The sequence below is a fragment of the Pelobates fuscus genome, chromosome 7 (genome assembly GCF_036172605.1).
Source record: "Pelobates fuscus isolate aPelFus1 chromosome 7, aPelFus1.pri, whole genome shotgun sequence".
In the NCBI taxonomy this organism is placed as follows: domain Eukaryota; kingdom Metazoa; phylum Chordata; class Amphibia; order Anura; family Pelobatidae; genus Pelobates; species Pelobates fuscus.
Window position 1 is genome coordinate 187,217,705 of NC_086323.1, and position 19,930 is coordinate 187,237,634.

The 19,930-nt window shown below is 38.7% G+C and overlaps 1 protein-coding gene across 1 annotated transcript in view; it reads left to right on the forward strand.

Moving 5' to 3' along the window:
• STAB1 (stabilin 1) overlaps positions 1-19,930 on the forward strand; it is a 426,801-nt gene that overhangs the window by 347,690 nt on the left and 59,181 nt on the right. The window contains exons 56-59 of the mRNA XM_063426973.1: positions 868-1,017; positions 1,835-1,939; positions 3,793-3,900; positions 11,912-12,105. Of these exons, the coding sequence (XP_063283043.1) occupies positions 868-1,017; positions 1,835-1,939; positions 3,793-3,900; positions 11,912-12,105 (557 nt within the window). The remainder of the gene's footprint in view (positions 1-867; positions 1,018-1,834; positions 1,940-3,792; positions 3,901-11,911; positions 12,106-19,930) is intronic.

Consider the following 19,930-nt stretch of genomic DNA (forward strand, 5'->3'; position numbering starts at 1 on the left):
GCTATTGATTTAAGTTTGTATTACTAAGCAATCTACTATTGAATTACTTGTACAGTATCATTTTGATGTGCAGGGAATTCCCACGTGTGTTTTCCAGCTGCTATAATAATATTTGTCACTGTAAGTGCTAGATATCGGGCACACTTTGGAAACCACATTTGTACATGACTCATCCAGTCTTTCCTGGGGCTGAGCAAGATACATGATGCAACACCCCAAGCACAATAAGCACTACAGGGTGCTGTAGTACAGATGGTTACAGCAGTGCCTGTTCCCCTTCCATTGAAGAAAAAATAGAAGAAAGCTCCAGGCACTCCAGGATCCAAAAGTGAAAACTTGTCTTTGTCAACCGTGTAGGTCGAAACGTTGTGAAGGGCAGTGGGTTCAATAAATTTGCCTTTTTGTATCCTGGAGTGCCTGGAGCTTTCTTCTATTTTGTCTTCTGGTGATAATTATGAATCATCAAAACAAATAGGAGACCGTGGTATGGTCCCTGGTACTGTGATTGGCCTGGTTGCACCCGGATACATACTACTTTGGATTGAGTGCAGTTCCACATCCCTGCTATACTATGTTCCCCTTCCATTGTGAGAATTAAAACCATTTCTGAAGCAGGGATTTCCACTAGCTATCCCGAGCAAGCCCTGCAGTGAAGGGCTTTGGTTATTGGCTCATTGTCCGAAAGCTTTATACTCATTACAATGGGTGGGGATGTGGGGGGAGGGGCACTATCTGTGTAGTATTTATGGTTCTTGTTCTTTTAAAATAGTTGTTGTGGTATACAGACACATTTTGTTTTCCTGTCAAATCATTCCAATTGTTTTAAACACTTTCTAATGAGTTTAAATAAATGTGTTAATATTTTAGTTTGTCCTGGTGGGCTTGAAGCACCATGCAGCAACCATGGGCGGTGTAATGATGGTATGATTGGAACTGGGCGCTGTGATTGTTCAGAGGGCTTCAAAGGGACTGCCTGTGAATTGTGCTCTCCTGACAGATATGGTACAAGTTGCAAAGGTATTTTGAGAACGTGATATATTTTAATTTACTTTTATACTTTTTAATTTATTTGATTGTAATTAGATAAACATAGATTTGACTTGTTTCTATTTCTGTCATGTTTAGATCATCTCTTATTAATGTTGATAAGCAAAAATATTATTATGTGTTGAAGCATGATCTCTTTAGGTTTTTGGCACCCTTGGCCTCTCAAAACTTTACTTTGCTCTCCATGCTAAGACAAAAAACATTCCGCTATATACACACAGTCACATACATCAATACACATAATGACTTATCTACAAAAACAATCACACAGAGTCAAAAGTAAAAAAACAAATGCACACAGTCACATACATACATAAATGCAGAATCACCGGCACAGTCAGTTTGTGTAAGTTAGTCACACACAACCATAAACACACTCTCAAACATACACAGTCACATACGTATACCGTCATATACATATTTAGACACACAAAAAAACACACTTGATTTAAGTTTGTATTACTAAGCAATCTACTATTGAATTACACACTCTCAAGCATACACAGTCACATATGTATACCATCATATACATATTTAGACACACAAAAAAAAGCATGAAACCAATCACACACATATACACACAGCAAGCTCTAGTGGTTATGATATTCCTCTAAATTGATTCAGGCTGAGGCTGAAAGCGGTATGTCTGAAAATGGTGGAAATTTGCTTCAAATGCCTGATTTTCCTCAATAGTTATTCAAATGTCAACTCTCTAATGGATTGTGTGAAACATTTCCAGTTCAGGTATGCTTAATGAGTAATTCAGACTCTGGGTTCTTGTCTGCAGCTTGTAAATGCACAGAGAATGGAAAGTGTAATGATGGAATCTCTGGGGATGGAACTTGCTTCTGTACAGAAGGATGGTCTGGTGAAACATGTGAAATCAAGTTAGGTAAGCACAGACCATGTAACTTTACAGAGAATGTTTAAATAAATATAATAGATACGAGCAAGACAGACAGATATGTTTCTAGCACATATTGTGTTGGTAATGGAAGGCAGCTGGAACAACACCCAAACCAGAGTCTCTCATGTCCTGGTCAAAGAAAGAATGTATACAGATGGAGGGAGCAGCACCTATGGAAATCCTCAGTCGTGATCAAATATGAAATGAAACAAGCACAAAAAAAAAACTGTATAGTGTAGTAGGCCGGTTGTACTTATACTTATATTTACATCATAAACAATTATTGACAAGTATTGACAATTATTGACATCAGACGGTGAGCGCGGTGTATTGGCACAAGTCATAGAAAGTTTAGACATCTGTACATATTACATCATAGCATTGATCTACATTTGAGCTATCCTCACTAACTCAGGTCGGTAACTTGTGTTTTAATTGTTCTGTTCTATTAATAGTTTTATTTGAAAGGGACACTATAGTCAACAAAACAACTTTAGCTTGTAGCAGTTTTAGTGTATAGAGAATGCCCCTTTAGTCTCACTGCTCAATCCTCTGCCATTTAGGAGTTAAATCGCTTTGTTTATGCAACCCTAGTCACTCCTCCCTGCATGTGACTTACACAGCTTTCCTAAACACTTCCTGTAAAGAGTCATCTAATGTTTATACTTAATTTATAGTAAATTCTGTATCTCCTGCTCTATTAATTAATTAATAGCTTGCTAGACCCTTCAGGAGCCTATTGCATGTAATTAAAGTGCAATGTACAGAGCAGGAGATAAACACTTAAAGTAAGTTACATCTAATTGAAAGTGAAACAATTCTTTTTTTCATGCATGCTGTGTGAGTCACAGCCAGGGTAGGTGTGGCTAGGGCTACTAAACAGAAACAAAAGTGATTTAACTCCTAAATGGCAGTGAGTTGAGCAGTGAAACTTCACAGGCGTGAGCTATACAACAAAACTGATTCATTAAGCCAAAGTTGTTTTGGTGCCTTTAGTCTTCCTTTAAAGATTTAGAAAATACAATCATAATCTAGTTCACATAAGACAAAGCATGGTAAAACATTGCTAATGAAGTAGATCTTCACGGAATGATTTGATCTATGTTAACTGCCGACTGCAAAGGACAGAGTTTATAATAATTATTGACAAGTGGCTAAGACAAGGACTACCAACTGCAGGATATTTAAGTGTTGATGTTGATATTTAAGTGTTCTGGTTCTTTCTTTCAAATCTCTACATAATGCTGCTCCCACCTATCTATCCTCCCTTATACACAAGTATGTCCGTCTAGGCCCTTAAGATTTGCTAAAGACTTACGTCTATCTTCTGTCCGTACTCCCACCTCTGATGCTCGCCTTTAAGATTTCTCGAGGGCTGCACCGTTCCTGTGGAACTCGCTTCCCTCTTCCGTTAGATGCTCACCCAGTCTCCACTCCTTCAGAAAATCGTTGAAAACTCACTTATTCATAAAAGCGTATCAATTAAACTGTTAATAGCTCCCGACTGACTCCTCTTCTGCAACTGTCACTAGTCTAATACTATCCTTACCTTTTTGTGTCACTTTACCCCACTCTCTCTAGCATGTAAGCTCATTGAGCAGGGCCCTCAACCTCTCTGTTCCTGTATGTCCAACTTGTCTGGTTACAACTACATGTCTGTTCGTCCACCCATTGTAAAGCGCTGCAAAATTTGATGGCGCTATATAAATGGCATAATAATAAGAATAATAATAATAATAATGTCTTAATTTTTTTTAGATAAATATATACTTGCTAAATATAGTAATATCATTAAAAATCTTGAGAAGTAACAGTGAAGTGAATCTGTTTTGTTTCAGAGTTGAAACCTGTGTGCTCACCAGCATGTCATGACAATGCCACTTGCAATGCCAACAACATGTGTGAATGTAACCTGCATTACGAGGGTGATGGAATAATGTGTACTGGTAAGACAAGAAATATCTCCTGCAATAGGTGGTAATATGAGGGAACAATTCAAGAAACATACTCATTACAGTGGAGGGACTTAGTTCAACTAAGGCTCTCTGCCAATGAGTTAGCCACGCACTACAGGGCGAAGGGCGTAGCTCAAACAGAGAGCATCCAGCTCTCTTGTTGAGGTAGAGGAGGCATGGAAGAGCATATTGTGAACCCCAGGTAAAACGTGAAATTATTTTTAAATGGTTTGTCTCTTTACAATGGGACACCTCTGGCACCATAACCACTACAGTTATGGTGCTTGGAGTGTTCCTTTAAAGTGAAACTGTAACTTGCATAGATCACTCCTACCAAGTTAAAGACCTGCAAGACAAAGAAATCCTACAGAGATGATCTCGCACAACATGCAATATTTCGCCTTTTCCCATCATCTGTGATAATGGCAAGATGTGACAACAGAAGGTGCTTCATGCTTTCTCTTAAAACAGTACTTACCTGAGGGTCTTATGTATAAATTTTGATTGCATTGGACATTTAATGAAATTGACCGTGTTGCTTTACTCTTGATTCCCTACTATAGTACATGACGAATTGTTAACATTCACTGATAAAATTTGTGTTTTCTTTTTATTTTCATGCAAGCAGATATTAAATGTCTAAGTGGACTGTGGTAATACAAATATTCTAAAAACATTTGCTGCACATTAATACGGTTTTCATCCAAATATGGGTCTCACACTCGATGTACAAATGAGAAAAAGCTAACTAAAAGGTTTTTTTTTGTATGTTGATCGCTCAGCTATACACATTCCACCCCTTCCCACATACTATTAATACCACCACTAGTACAATAAACTTGCATACAAACAAAGAAAATTGTGTCCCCTATTAAAACGGCATACCGAAGAACAGGGCTTCCTAAACCTTTATGGGCAGAGACCCACTTTTGAAAATGGTAATTGTTTGAGACCCACTTGCTTTTAATGCAGATTTTAAAACACCATGGCAATCCGCTTTACAGGCAGACAATTGGAACATCATGGCAGCTTTAGAGGCATACAATTGGCACATCATGGCAATCAGTTTTCGATGCATAAAATTGGCATATCATGGTAGTTTTAGAGGCATAATTCTCTGGGGTATCATGGCAGTTTTAGAGGCAGCATTTTGGGTATCATGGCAGTTTTAGAGGCCGAAACTTGGCACATCATGGCAACTTTAGGTGCATAAAATTGGCACACCATGGCAATCCACTTTACAGGCATACACTTGGCATACCATGGCAATCAGCTTTAGGTGCATAAACTTGGCACATCATGTCAATCAGCTTTAGAAGCATACAATTGGCACACCATTGCAAATAGTCTTAAAAGCATAAAGTTGGCACACCATGGCAAACATAGAAACATAGAAACATAGAATGTGACGGCAGATAAGAACCATTCGGCCCATCTAGTCTGCCCAGTTTTCTAAATACTTTCATTAGTCCCTGGGCTTATCTTATAGTTAGGATAGCCTTATGCCTATCCCACGCATGCTTAAACTCTACTTTACTGTGTTAACCTCTACCACTTCAGCAGGAAGGCTATTCCATGCATCCACTACCCTCTCAGTAATACTTCCTGATATTATTTTTAAACCTTTGTCCCTCTAATTTAAGACTATGTCCTCTTGTTGTGGTAGTTTTTCTTCTTTTAAATATAGTCTCCTCCTTTACTGTGTTGATTCCCTTTATGTATTTAAATGTTTCTATCATATCCCCACTGTCTCGTCTTTCCTCCAAGCTATACATGTTAAGATCCTTTAACCTTTCCTGGTAAGTTTTATCCTGCAATCCATGAACCAGTTTAGTAGCCCTTCTTTGAACTCTCTCTAAGGTATCAATATCCTTTTGAAGATAGGGTCTCCAGTACTGTGTACAGTACTCCAAGTGAGGTCTCACCAGTGTTCTGTACAATGGCATGAGCACTTCCCTCTTTCTACTGCTAATACCTCTCCCTATACAACCAAGCATTCTGCTAGCATTTCCTGCTGCTCTATTACATTGTCTGCCTACCTTTAAGTCATCAGAAATAATCACCCCTAAATCCCTTTCCTCAGATGTTGAGGTTAGGACTCTATCAAATATTCTGTACTCTGCCCTTGGGTTTTTACGTCCAAGATGCATTATCTTGCACTTATCCACATTAAATGTCAGTTGCCACAACTCTGACCATTTTTCTAGTTTACCTAAATCATTTTCCATTTGGCTTATCCCTCCTGGAACATCAACCCTGTTACATATCTTAGTATCATCCGCAAAAAGACACACCTTACCATCAAGACCTTCTGCAATATCACTAATAAAAATATTAAAGAGAATGGGTCCAAGTACAGATCCCTGAGGTACCCCACTGGTGACAAGCCCAAGCTTCGAATATACTCCATTGACTACAACCCTCTGTTGCCTGTCACTCAGCCACTGCCTTACCCATTCAACAATATTGGAATCCAAACTCAAAGATTGCAGTTTATTGATAAGCCTTCTATGTGCAACAGTGTCAAAAGCCTTACTGAAATCTAGGTAAGCAATGTCTACTGCACCACCCTGATCTATAATTTTAGTTACCCAATCAAAAAAATCAATAAGATTAGTTTGGCATGATCTCCCTGAAGTAAACCCATGTTGTCTCTGATCTTGAAATCCATGTGTTTTTAGATGTTCAACAATCCTATCCTTTAACATGGTTTCCATCACTTTCCCCACTACTGAAGTAAGGCTTACTGGCCTATAGTTGCCCGACTCCTCCCTATTACCTTTCTTGTGAATGGGCACAACATTCGCTAACTTCCAATCTTCTGGGACTACTCCTGTTATCAATGATTGGTTAAATAAATCTGTTAATGGTTTTGCTAGTACACCACTAAGCTCTTTTAATAGCTTTGGGTGTATTCCATCAGGTCCCATTGACTTATTTGTCTTTACTTTTGACCGTTGAAATAGAACCTCTTCCTCTGTAAACCCACGTGTAATAAATGACTCATTTATCCTTTTTCTTAACTGAGGTCCCTTTCCTTCATTTTCATCTGTAAATACCGAACAAAAATATTCATTGAGGCAGTCAGCTAGACCTTTATCCTCATCTACATACCTTCCTTCTTTTGTTTTTAATCTGACTAATCCTTGTTTTACTTTTCTTTTCTCATTTATATATCTAAAAAAAGTTTTGTCCCCCTTTTTTACTGACTGTGCTATTTTCTCTTCTGTGTGTGATTTGGAAGCTCTTATAACTTGTTTAGCCTCTTTCTGCCTAATCTTATAGGTCATTCTGTCTTCCTCACTCTGGGTTTTTTTATAATTACTAAATGCTAACTTTTTGTTTTTTACTATTTTGGCCACATCTGCGGAGTACCACAGTGGTTTCTTGAATTTTTTGCTTTTACTGACAAGCCTAATGCAATTTTCTGTTGCCTTCAGTAGTGCAACTTTTAAATAATCCCATTTCTTTTGGACTCCATTTAAATTGCTCCAGTCTGATAATGACTCCTTTACACATATTCTAATTTTAGAAAAGTCTGTTTTTCTAAAGTCTAAAACTTTTGTTTTTGTGTGGTGTGACTCAGTCACTGTTCTTATATTAAACCACACTGACTGATGATCACTGGATCCTAAACTTTCACCTACAGTAATATCTGATACCAAATCTCCATTTGTTAACACTAAATCTAGTATGGCCTCTTTACGAGTTGGCTCCTCAACGACTTGTTTTAGAGACAATCCCAGTAGGGAGTTTAGAATATGTGTGCTCCTGGCACAAGTAGCTATTTTTGTTTTCCAATTCACATCAGGAAGATTAAAGTCACCCATGATGATAACTTCCCCCTTCATTGTCATTTTAGCTATTTCTTCAACTAGTAGATTATCTAACTCTTCAATTTGTCCTGGGGGCCTATAAATCACACCTACACGAGTTACTGTGTGATTACCAAATTCTAACGTAACCCAAACGGACTCTATGTTCGCCTCACTAACCTTTATTAGGCTAGATTTTATGCTATCCTTTACATACAGGGCCACCCCTCCCCCTTTCTTGCCTTCCCTGTCTTTTCTATATAAAGAGTACCCTGGTATTGCTATGTCCACATTTTAGATGCATAAAAATTTCATATCATGGCAGGTTTAGAGGCGTAATTTTGGGTATCATGGCAGTTTTAGAGGCAGAAACTTGGCATATCATGGCAATCAGTTTTGGAGGCATACAACAGCTTGTTCAAAGACTCAGTCAGAATCAGAAGTGCTGTGTCCCGCTCTTTCATCCAGTTACCTCACGTGGAGTTTCCCAGTGGTGAAACTAATATAAAGAGTTTTTTGGGCCCCCCTCTAGTGTAAGTGTGGCCAAAAGGTAGATCCCCATCTGTCGGAGAACTTCCACAATGCAATTCCAGCTGGGGATCTAGCATTGCAGTGCATGTGTAGTAGATGCAGTGTGTGTATATTGTGTATATAAAAAATACATATACACAATGTGTGTTTGAATGTAAGCATGTTTTTGTATGGAGTATGTGTGTGAATGTTGGTGTTTGAATGCAGGTGCACATTTGTGTGCAGTGTATACTTACACACACAGAGACACAGACACACAAATACACACACTGACACAGCGATACACACAGACACACACGACACCTAGTTTCCCACACACAGATACAGACACTCATGTACACAGATACACATGGACACAATACACACAGACACACATACAATGACATACAATGAGGATTTAAGAGGAACCCTGTGAACCATCATTATACATCCCCGAGGAAATCCTAATAGGACGAAACGCATAGGACTTCTATTTGTATTAGCATTTGTATCTGGCATCCTTCACATTTGATCCTTGGAGCTTCTTGCGATCTACTGAAGTCTGGATGTGTGTGGAGATATGTTGATTGTCATTTGACATCTTTGATAAAATAATAATTTGTGAAGACACTCTTTGAAGATCTCCTCCATCTAGTTTCTCACCCATTTGAGAGGCAGGTAGGCATACCCTCTAATGGCGATTGGAGGTAACTAAAAACCTCCATTTGTTTAAAAATACATAGGTATGTAGAAAGAGCGCAGGTAACTTTTTTTTTTTTTCTTTGGATTTTACTATATGTATTTTGGCTGATGTGTACTATGGTCATTGCTGCCGCCCAGGTGTAATGGAAGTTTGAGCGCAGGACTTGTTTCTTTGTATGAGAGGGAGATATGCCTGATTTTCCATCCATCTAGTGAGTTCTCAACCACCCTCAACCCCTACTCCTGTGCTGATTATACTGAACTATAATTAATATTTCTTCCCCAGATATATATTGATATATTGTTTTTATTAATTTACATACAGGTTGTATACATTTATTACTCACCTTCGCTGTTGTGTACATAGTTATAGAATAGCAATGATTTTTTTTAACCCTTTAAGTCCGGAGGACGTACTATTACGCCACGCAGAAACCGGCTCTAAACGCCGGCGGGCGTAATAGTACGTCCTCGCTTTTATTGCCGCCCACGTGGCCGGCGGTATTCTCCCGCTGCAGATCGCGGTCGGGGGGGATGCCTGGCCCCCCGGGCAACCCCCCCTGTGGCCGGTGACCGCGATCTGCAGTCTCTGATCGCAGTGACAGGCTGTCACTGCGACCAGTATTAAGCATGTGTCAGCCGATTTCAAATCGGCTGACACATGCGGCCGGCTGCTTTCCCCTTCTGCAGATCGCGGTCGGGGGACTTACCTGGCCCCCCAGGCAGTCCCCCTGGGGTCAGTGACCGCGATCTGCTAGGTCTGAGATCGCAGTGACAGGCTGTCACTGCGATCTCAGAGCGCTCTGATCGCAGTGACAGCCTGTCACTGCGATCAGTGTTACATGTGTCAGCCTATTGGCTGACACATGTAACTGGCACAATGATCCCCCTGCAGATTGGAAGGGGGGAGTGCTTGTACCACCCAGGCACTCCCCCCTGTGGTCAATTACCCAATCTGCAGGAGGTGATCACAGTGACAGGCAGTCACTGTGATCACTGATCCTGTGTGTCAGCCAGTGATGTGACATCACTGGCTGACACTGTCTCTGCCCCCTGTCCTGTAAAAAAAAAAAAATATTAGTTCAAAAAATAAATAAAAAAAATTACAGTTACAAATAAAATATACTTAGATCATATATATTATTTATATATATGATCTAAGTATATATATATATATATATACACATACACACATTTACACATACACGACGTGTATTTAAATAATATATATATATATATATATATATATATATATTAATATCAAATTACACGTAGACTGATACTGATTAAATATATATATAATTATTGTTATATATATATTTATATATAATATAAAAAAAATATATATGTAAATACGTAAAAAAATAAAATTAAAAAAATATTTAAAAATAAATAATTAAAAAATATATAGATGTGTGTTATTTCGTTCTAACTGTATTGTGATAATAATATATATATATTTATATCAAAATACACGTAGAACAAAATAATATATATCATAATATATATATCTATATACATAAATATATACGTATATATCACTATATATACCTATATATAAATAAAAATATTAAAAAAAAATTATATATATATATACGTATATATATACACATATGTATATATATACATATATTAATTCTACACATATATTTATGTAATAATTTTACATAATTAGGTATCCTAATTAATTACAATTAGCGGGACCTGCCTGACAACCCATGCCGAAAGTATAGGGAATTTAATTTGCTAGCACTATATTTAACCCTATATCTTTCCAAGACACCATAAAACCTGTACATGGGGGGTACTGTTTTACTCGGGAGACTTTGCTGAACACAAATATTAGTGTTTCAAAACAGTATAATGTATTACAACGATGATATCGCCAGTAAAAGTGACGTTTTCTGCATTTTTCACGCACAAACAGCACTTACACGGACGATATTATTGCTGCAATACTTTTTACTGTTTTGAAATACAAATATTTGTGTTGAGCGAAGTCTCCCGAGTACAACAGTACCCCACATGTACAGGTTTTATGGTGTTTTCAAAAGTTACAGCGTCAAATATAAGGCTTGTGTTTCAGTTTTTTCACATTAAAATTCGCCAGATTGCTTACGTTGCCTTTGTGACCCTATGGTAGCCCAAGAATGAAAATTACCCCTATGATGGCATACCATTTGCAATAGTAGACAACCCAAGGTATTGCAAATGGGGTTTGTCCAGACTTTTTTAGTAGCCACTTAGTCACAAACACTGGCCAAAATTGGCGTTTTTTGCATTTTTCACACACAAACAAATACTAACGCTAACTTTGGCCAGTGTTTGTGACCAAATGGCTACTAAAAAAGACTGGACATACCCCATTTGCAATACCTTGGGTTGTCTACTATTGCAAATGGTATGCCATTATGGGTGTAAATTTAATTCCTGGGCTACTATACAGTCTCAAAGGCAACGTAACCAATCTGGCGAATTTCAATTTCAAATGTAACACGCTATATTTGACCCTGTAACTTCCCAAAACACCATAAAACCTGTATATAGGGGGTACTGTTTTACACGTGAGACATCGCTGAATACAAATATGTGTATTGCATTGCAGTAAAAGCAAACAGTATTTTGACATCCACAGTTAAAATGTCACATAGAACTAAAAAAAAATAAAAAAATCTTTTTTTCTCCCATTTTTTTATATATTTTTTATATTAAATTATGTTCAATACCTAAATATTTAATGTTAAATGAAAGCCCTGTTTCCCCTGAATAAAATGATATATAATAAGGGGGGATGCATTTCATATGAAAGAGGTGAATTACGGTTGGACAGACATATAGCGCAAATGCCAGGTTTTGTTTACGTTTTGTTCTGTTCACAACTTGTACATTTGGCTGCGGTGTTAAGGGGTTAATGTCAGGGTAATTAAATGGACCTTCTTATAATGTATTGAATCAATTTTTTTTTCTTGAATCAGTCATAGATCAATGCCAAAATGCCAATGGAGGCTGTAGTACCAATGCCAACTGCACTCAGATTGGAGTGTCCGTTACATGTGATTGTTTTACTGGGTACGACGGAGATGGATTTGTTTGCATCCCAATTGATCTTTGTGCAAATGGCTTTAATGGAGGATGCAGTGAACACGCTACATGCATTTACACTGGTCCAGTAAGTAAAATAAACAGTCATGCTCATATTATAAATTGTGATCCTATGTTGCTGTCTGCCTATTACCAACTACAACAAAATAAAACAAATGATATGGTGAGAGCAAAATATGTACACCAAGTGTAGATAATGAAAGATATATGAAACATGCAATTTTACCATATATCTGTGGACTTTCTAAACATATGTCCTAAAAATATAAAATACAGAACATAGCATAGCCTGTATGTAATAAATGAATAAAAGTAGATATAAAATCTCCCACTCATGTGGTGCTGAGCCGTAAGGAGTGGCTCAGACTACAAGCGCCTTTTCAATAATCTGGAGACCACAATGCTGGAACACAAATCAGGATGTTCACTGGAAAATTTCCCCTTGTATAGTTTGGATAAACACCAGGTGGAAAATAAATACAGGAACAAAATCTTTATTTGCATAAATAACAGCATAAAACGGAATCTCCTAAATACAATTGCACTAACGCGTTTCGACCGCTATGGTCTTTATCAAAGTGCTAAATGTCATAATTAGTGATGTACCGAACTGTTCGCCGGCGAATAGTTCCCGGCGAACATAGCGCGTTCGCAGCAGCGGGCGAACACATGCGTGGTTCTATCCGCCCCCTATTTGTCATCATTGAGCAAACTCTGACCCTGTGCCTCACGGTCAGCAGACACATTCCAGAAAAAATAGCAGCAGACCCTCTCTTCCAGACCCTCCCACCTCCTGTACAGCATCCATTTTAGATTAATTCTGAAGCTGCACTCTTAGATAGAGGAGGGAAAGTGTAGCTGCTGCTCATTAGATAGGGAAATTGATAGGTAGGCTAGGGTATTCAGTGTCCACTACAGTCCTGAAGGACTCATCTGATCTCTGCTGTAAGAACAGCACCCCAAAAAGCCCTTTTTAGGGCTAGAACATCAGTCTGCTTTTTTTTCCTGTGTAATCTAATTGCAGTTGCCTGCCTGCCAGTTTCTGTGTCAGGCTCACAGTGGATACTGTGCCCACTTGCCCAGTGCCACCACTTATATCTGGTGTCACAATAGCTTAAGCTTGACATTTAAAAACAAAAAAAATGTTTTCACTGTAATAGATTGAATAGCAGTTAGTTGTCTGCCAGCTTCTGTGTCCGGCTCACAGTGGATACTGTGCCCACTTGCCCAGTGCCACCACTCATATATGGTGTCACAATAGCTTAAGCTTGACATTTAAAAACAAAAAACTTTTTTCACTGTTATAGATTGAATAGCAGTTAGTTGTCTTCAAGCGGGTGTCAGGCCTTCAGCGTGTGCTCTGCCAACCTCTGCAAGTGTACTTTGCCACTCATATCTGGTGTCTCTATAGCGTGCCTTTACAAAGTAAAAAAGTTTTTCACTGTAAGCTAATAGCAGTTAGTTGTCTGCAAGCGTCTGGGTGTCAGGCCTTCAGCGTGTACTCTGCCAACCTCTGCAAGTGTACTTTGCCACTCATATCTGGTGTCTCTATAGCGTGCCTTTACAAAGTAAAAAAGTTTTTTACTGTAAGCTAATAGCAGTTAATTGTCTGCAAGCGTCTGGGTGTCAGGCCTTCAGCGTGTGCTCTGCCAACCTCTGCAAGTGTACTTTGCCACTCATATCTGGTGTCTCTATAGCGTGCCTTCACAAAGAAAAACGTTTTTCACTGTAAGCTAATAGCAGTCAGTGTCCTTAAAGCGGGTGTAACGTCTACCCAGGTAATAAGGGGTATCAGCCGTTGGAGAAGTCCTTTTCCTGGCAAACTGCTGTGTAGTAATAGAGCTCTTAATCCCATCCACGAAATCAAAGGGTAGGGTTAGGCATTGCTGTAATCTGGAACAGAATAATGGTACAATAAATTCCCTCCAAGAACGAGACGAGGCTACGTTTTGAAGGGTCAAGTAGAACTGAGATTTATTGACAGGGGTCTCCTTTTATGCAATACTGCCCTGGGAGGGGCTACACCTACAATAACCAATCACATACATGGTACAACCCCCACGTCTCCTCCCCTCAGATAAACATGTAACACAATTAAAACAAACACAATTTTACTCAAGTTCTGGATGTACCCCAAAAACAGGGGGTACACCTTTAAGCTCTCATTCAGGGGAACACAACATATCCAAATTCCAGCTCATTTGGTTGAGGGGTTCGGGAGTTATGGGTCTTTGAAGTTTTGACCGACCGCACAGATTCTCTAGCCGAAAAGAGTTCCATAAGTTTTGGCCCTGCGGTCGGTCTCTGTTCGTGAATTAAAACCCCACGAACTCCTTGCCATCCATAGTATTCCTGGTGTTTGCTGGAATCCCTATGTAAGCTTAAGTATAACTACCGAACGGCCGGTTGTTCGGTAGTTCCAGCACGAAGTTATGGGCTCATGGAGGTCTCAGCGGTGTTCGCCTGTTTGCGTATCCGTTTTTAGTTCCATGCGTTCACGGGCAAACACCGCTGTTCGTGCGTAAGATGGCCGCGAACACGTGTAAAGTCCCAAAATGGCAGCCATCTATTCAGAGCACAAAGAATTTGTGTGAAATCAACGGTTGCAACAACGCTGGGAGGTAAAATATCACTTAACTGTTCTCCTGGGTGGTCCGATATTCGGTAGTCCGGTTCGTTCTTTTACAACATCAAATACGAATTCTCCTGATTAGTCCACATGAACCAGGTAATTGTATGGTTCTGTTACACTGCAGGGCCATAGTCGCAGGGCAGGAGGTTAGCAATAAGTCTTCTCCAATGCCCAGTGGCAAATGGCAGTTCGTCACAGCGGGTGTCAGACCTTCAGCGTGTACTCTGCCAACCTCTGCCAGTCCACTTTGCCACTCATATCAGGTGTGACAATAGCGTGCTTTTAAAAAGAAAAAAAGTTTTTCCACTGTAATAGATTGAATAGCAGTTAGTTGTCTGCCAGCTTCTGTGTCAGGCTCACAGTGGATACTGTGCCCACTTGCCCAGTGCCACCACTCATATCTGGTGTCACAATAGCTTAAGCTTGCATTTAAAAACAAAAAACGTTTTTCACTGTAATAGATTGAATAGCAGTTAGTTGTCTGCAAGCGTCTGGGTGTCAGGCCTTCAGCGTGTACTCTGCCAACCTCTGCAAGTGCACTTTGCCACTCATATCTGGTGTGACTATAGCGTGCCTTTAAAAAGAAAAAACTTTTTCACTGTAAGCTAATAGCAGTCAGTGTCCTTCAAGCGGGTGTGTCAGGCCTTCAGCGTGTACTCTGCCAAACTCTGCCAGTCCACTTTGCCACTCATATCTGGTGTCATAATAGCGTGCATTTAAAAACAAAAAACTTTGTTCACTGTTATAGATTGAATAGCAGTTAGTTGTCTTCAAGCGGGTGTCAGGCCTTCAGCGTGTACTCTGCCAACCTTTGCAAGTGCACTTTGCCACTCATATCTGGTGTCACAATAGCGTGCATTTAAAAACAAAAAACTTTTTTTCACTGTTATAGATTGAATAGCAGTTAGTTGTCTTCAAGCGGGTGTCAGGCCTTCAGCGTGTACTCTGCCAACCTTTGCAAGTGCACTTTGCCACTCATATCTGGTGCCACAATAGCGTGCATTTAAAAACAAAAAACTTTTTTCACTGTTATAGATTGAATTTGAATAGCAGTTAGTTGTCTTCAAGCGGGTGTGTCAGGCCTACAGCGTGTACTCTGCCAACCTCTGCCACTGCACAGTGCCACTCATATCTGGTCTATGTCTCAGGCAGGCAGCATTACACACATGGACGTACGGTGTGATGATGATGTTGTACCCGCTGCTGCTTCCTTTGCTGAGTTGTCAGATACAAGTGAAGCGGTTGATGTTGATGATGATGATGCGTCCATGGATGTCACGTGGGTGCCCGCTCGGCAAGAAGAAGAACAGGACGAAAGTTCAGATGGGGAGACAGAGAGGAGGAGGAGACGAGTTGGAAGCAGGGGGAGGTCGTCGCAAGGAGCTAGTGGCACAGTCAGACAGCATGCATCGGCACCCGGGGTCAGCCCGACAGCACGCCAATCAACGCATGCTGTGTCCACCACCAGAATGCCGTCATTGCAGAGCTCAGCAGTGTGGCATTTTTTTTGTGTGTCTGCCTCTGACAACAGCGATGCCATTTGCAACCTGTGCCAAAAGAAACTGAGTCGTGGGAAGTCCAACACCCACCTAGGTACAACTGCTTTGCGTAGGCACATGATCGCACATCACAAACGCCTATGGGATCAACACATGAGTACAAGCAGCACACAAACTCAAAGCCGCCATCCTCCTCCTGGTCCAGCATCTTCAACCACGTCAACCACTGCTGTCCTCCTTGCCCCCTCTCAACCATCCGCCACTCCGTCTCTCACCTTGAGCAGTTTCCGCTCATCTGCCCACAGTCAGGTGTCTGTCAAGGACATGTTTGAGCGTAAGAAGCAAATGTCAGAAAGTCACCCCCTTGCCCAGCGTCTGACAGCTGGCTTGTCCGAACTATTAGCCCGCCAGCTTTTTTTATTATTTATTTTTATTTTTTTTGCAGTGCAAAAAATCATAACAGCAGGCGTGTGGTGCCCCAATAGCATTCCTCACGCTGATCATCAACATTTTTAACAATGGGGTTTTCATAAATCCGTGCACATTTTTTAGTTATCTATGTCGAGATTGTCCACATTTACACATTACACTGAGTATACAATTAAAATGTGGTCCTAGTTTAGCTGAGCAGGTCTAACAAAACCTTGGCGGCACAATGCGTTATAATCTTTATGGAGCATTCAATCTAGGCACTGGCTTATCTAACTGATCTAGGACACTTGAATACAAGTGTAACATCGCTAACTATAGTATAAAATATTAAAAGATCTTGTTACCCTGACTAGGCACAGGAAAAGCATTGAAAAGTAGTTAACAGCTGACTGATGATTAGTATAGTAGTACCTAGTTGGAATAATACTTATAAAAGTTAAACTATGTGTACACAGCTAGGGGGCGTCATACAGCAGTTAGCATTGCTAATTGTGCATAGGGAAATCACAGCTGGCTTTCAATACCATAACAGCTAGGAAAAGCATTTTTCGTTGATATGCATTTTTATTTCTTCTTAGATAACCAAAAAATTCTGAGACACATTGGCAGGGCTATTCACTTGTGTGATCTGTCATGAATTGTAATTTGAATGTTAATTTTAACTGTGGGGCACAAGAACTTGAATAGAAAACATCTTTAAGCCAACTATGTTTTCACTAAGCTTAGTGAATAACTAACATTAACGAGTCGGATTAAACGCACTCTGCACTCGAGGTATGATCTGTTTAAATGACCCTACTCTTGGCCCTAAATGGTAAAACGTTTCACATGGGCATACGAAAGGTACACATGGCAATTAAAATCAGAAAATATGTAAAACATTTTTAGATATACTGGAAATTAGTACAGCAATACGATTAAGCACGTTGATTAATAAAATAAAGAAATGTTAACCCCTTAAGACCGGAGGGCGTACTATTGACAATGACAGTCCCCCTGCTGGCTGGAAATAAAATAAAATAATGTTAAAACAGTGTAAAAAAAATATATATATATACTTAGATCAAAAATATATATACATGATCTAAGTATATGATCGCTCGCTATAACGTGAAATAACAGTGGGGGCTGTTGTATACAATACAAGGATTCCCAAACCTTGTGTATTGGTGGAACAGAAAATATAAAATATGGCGTATACTGCGCCCAAGTTTAATACGTACATACACCTCTGCGAGGGAGGGGTGTCCCACTTGACGCGTTTCGCCTCTCCAGAGGCTTTATCAAAAGTGTCCACACTTTTGATAAAGCCTCTGGAGAGGCGAAACGCGTCAAGTGGGACACCCCTCTCTTTTGGACATTTGTATTTATATTTTTATATGCTATATTTTATAATAAATAGTCTATTTTATTACATTTAGACATCTATCTTTTATTATTTTATTCTATTTGCTTTTGATGTCCTGCTGACTACCTGGTGCCATCATATCCTTAGGTGGGGATAGTACCACCCATGCTGTGATAACTAGAGCAGGTCTTGCTCTACAAATTATAAGTACATTACTTTATCCTACTACCCTGGTCTTATAGTACTTACTACACTATCAGAGCGTTTCTCTCTTTTATCCCCATTTTGCATCTGGAGGACCAGTACCACCTTTACCATCCTGTATCCTTAGACGGGGATTATACCGTCCACACTGAACAAAGTAGAGCTCTTATATAGCTCTACCGTATGTGAGTGTTTTTCTTACAGTTACCCAGCACAAATATTTGCACTGTTATATACTGTATAGCACTATAATTTTTCTCTGTTTTATTACTCTGAGGTATTTTACCAACTTTCCCTCGCAGAGGTGTATGTACGTATTAAACTTGGGCGCAGTATATGCCATATTTTGTATTTTAATATTAATATATATATAATTATATATATATATTAATATCAAATTACACGTAGACTGATACTGATTAAATATATATATAATTATTGTTATATATATATATTTATATATAATATAAAAAAATACGTAAATACGTAAAAAAATAAAATTAAAAAATAATTAAAAATAAAATATTAAAAAATACATAGATGTGTTTTATTTCGTTCTAACTGTATTGTGATATTAATATATATATATATATATATATATATCAAAATACACGTAGAACAAAATAATATATATATATATATATCTATATACATAAATATATACGTATATATCACTATATATATACCTATATATAAATAAAAATATTAAAAAAAATTATATATATATATATATATATATATATACATATATTAATTCTACACATATATTTATGTTATAATTTTACATAATTAGGTATCCTAATTAATTACAATTAGCGGGACCTGCCTGACAACCCATGCCGAAAGTATAGGGAATTTAATTTGCTAGCACTATATTTAACCCTATAACTTTCCAAGACACCATAAAACCTGTACATGGGGGGTACTGTTTTACTCGGGAGACTTCGCTGAACACAAATATTAGTGTTTCAAAACAGTAAAATGTATTACAACGATGATATCGCCAGTAAAAGTGAAGTTTTTTTGCAGGTTTTATGGTGTTTTCAAAAGTTACAGCGTCAAATATAAGGCTTGTGTTTCATTTTTTTCACATTAAAATTCGCCAGATTGCTTACGTTGCTTTTATGACCCTATGGTAGCCCAAGAAGGAAAATTACCCCTATGATGGCATACCATTTGCAATAGTAGACAACCCAAGGTATTGCAAATGGGGTATGTCCAGTTTTTTTTAGTAGCCACTTAGTCACAAACACTGGCCAAAATTGGCGTTTTTTGCATTTTTCACACACAAACAAATACTAACGCTAACTTTGGCCACTGTTTGTGACCAAATGGCTACTAAAAAAGACTGGACATACCCCATTTGCAATACCTTGGGTTGTCTACTATTGCAAATGGTATGCCATTATGGATGTAAATTTATTTCCTGGGCTACTATACAGTCTCAAAGGCAACGTAACCAATCTGGCGAATTTCAATTTCAAATGTAAAGTGCTATATTTGACCCCGTAACTTCCCAAAACACCATAAAACATGTACATAGGGGGTACTGTTTTACACGTGAGACTTTGCTGAATACAAATATGTGTGTTTTATTGCAGTAAAATCAAACAGTATTATGACATTGACAGTTAAAATGTCATGTAGAACTAAAAAAATAAAAAAAATCTTATTTTCTCCCATTTTTTTCATATTAAATTATGTTTCATAGCTAAATATTTGATATTAAATGAAAGCCCTGTTTCCCCTGAATAAAATGATATATAATAAGGGGGGT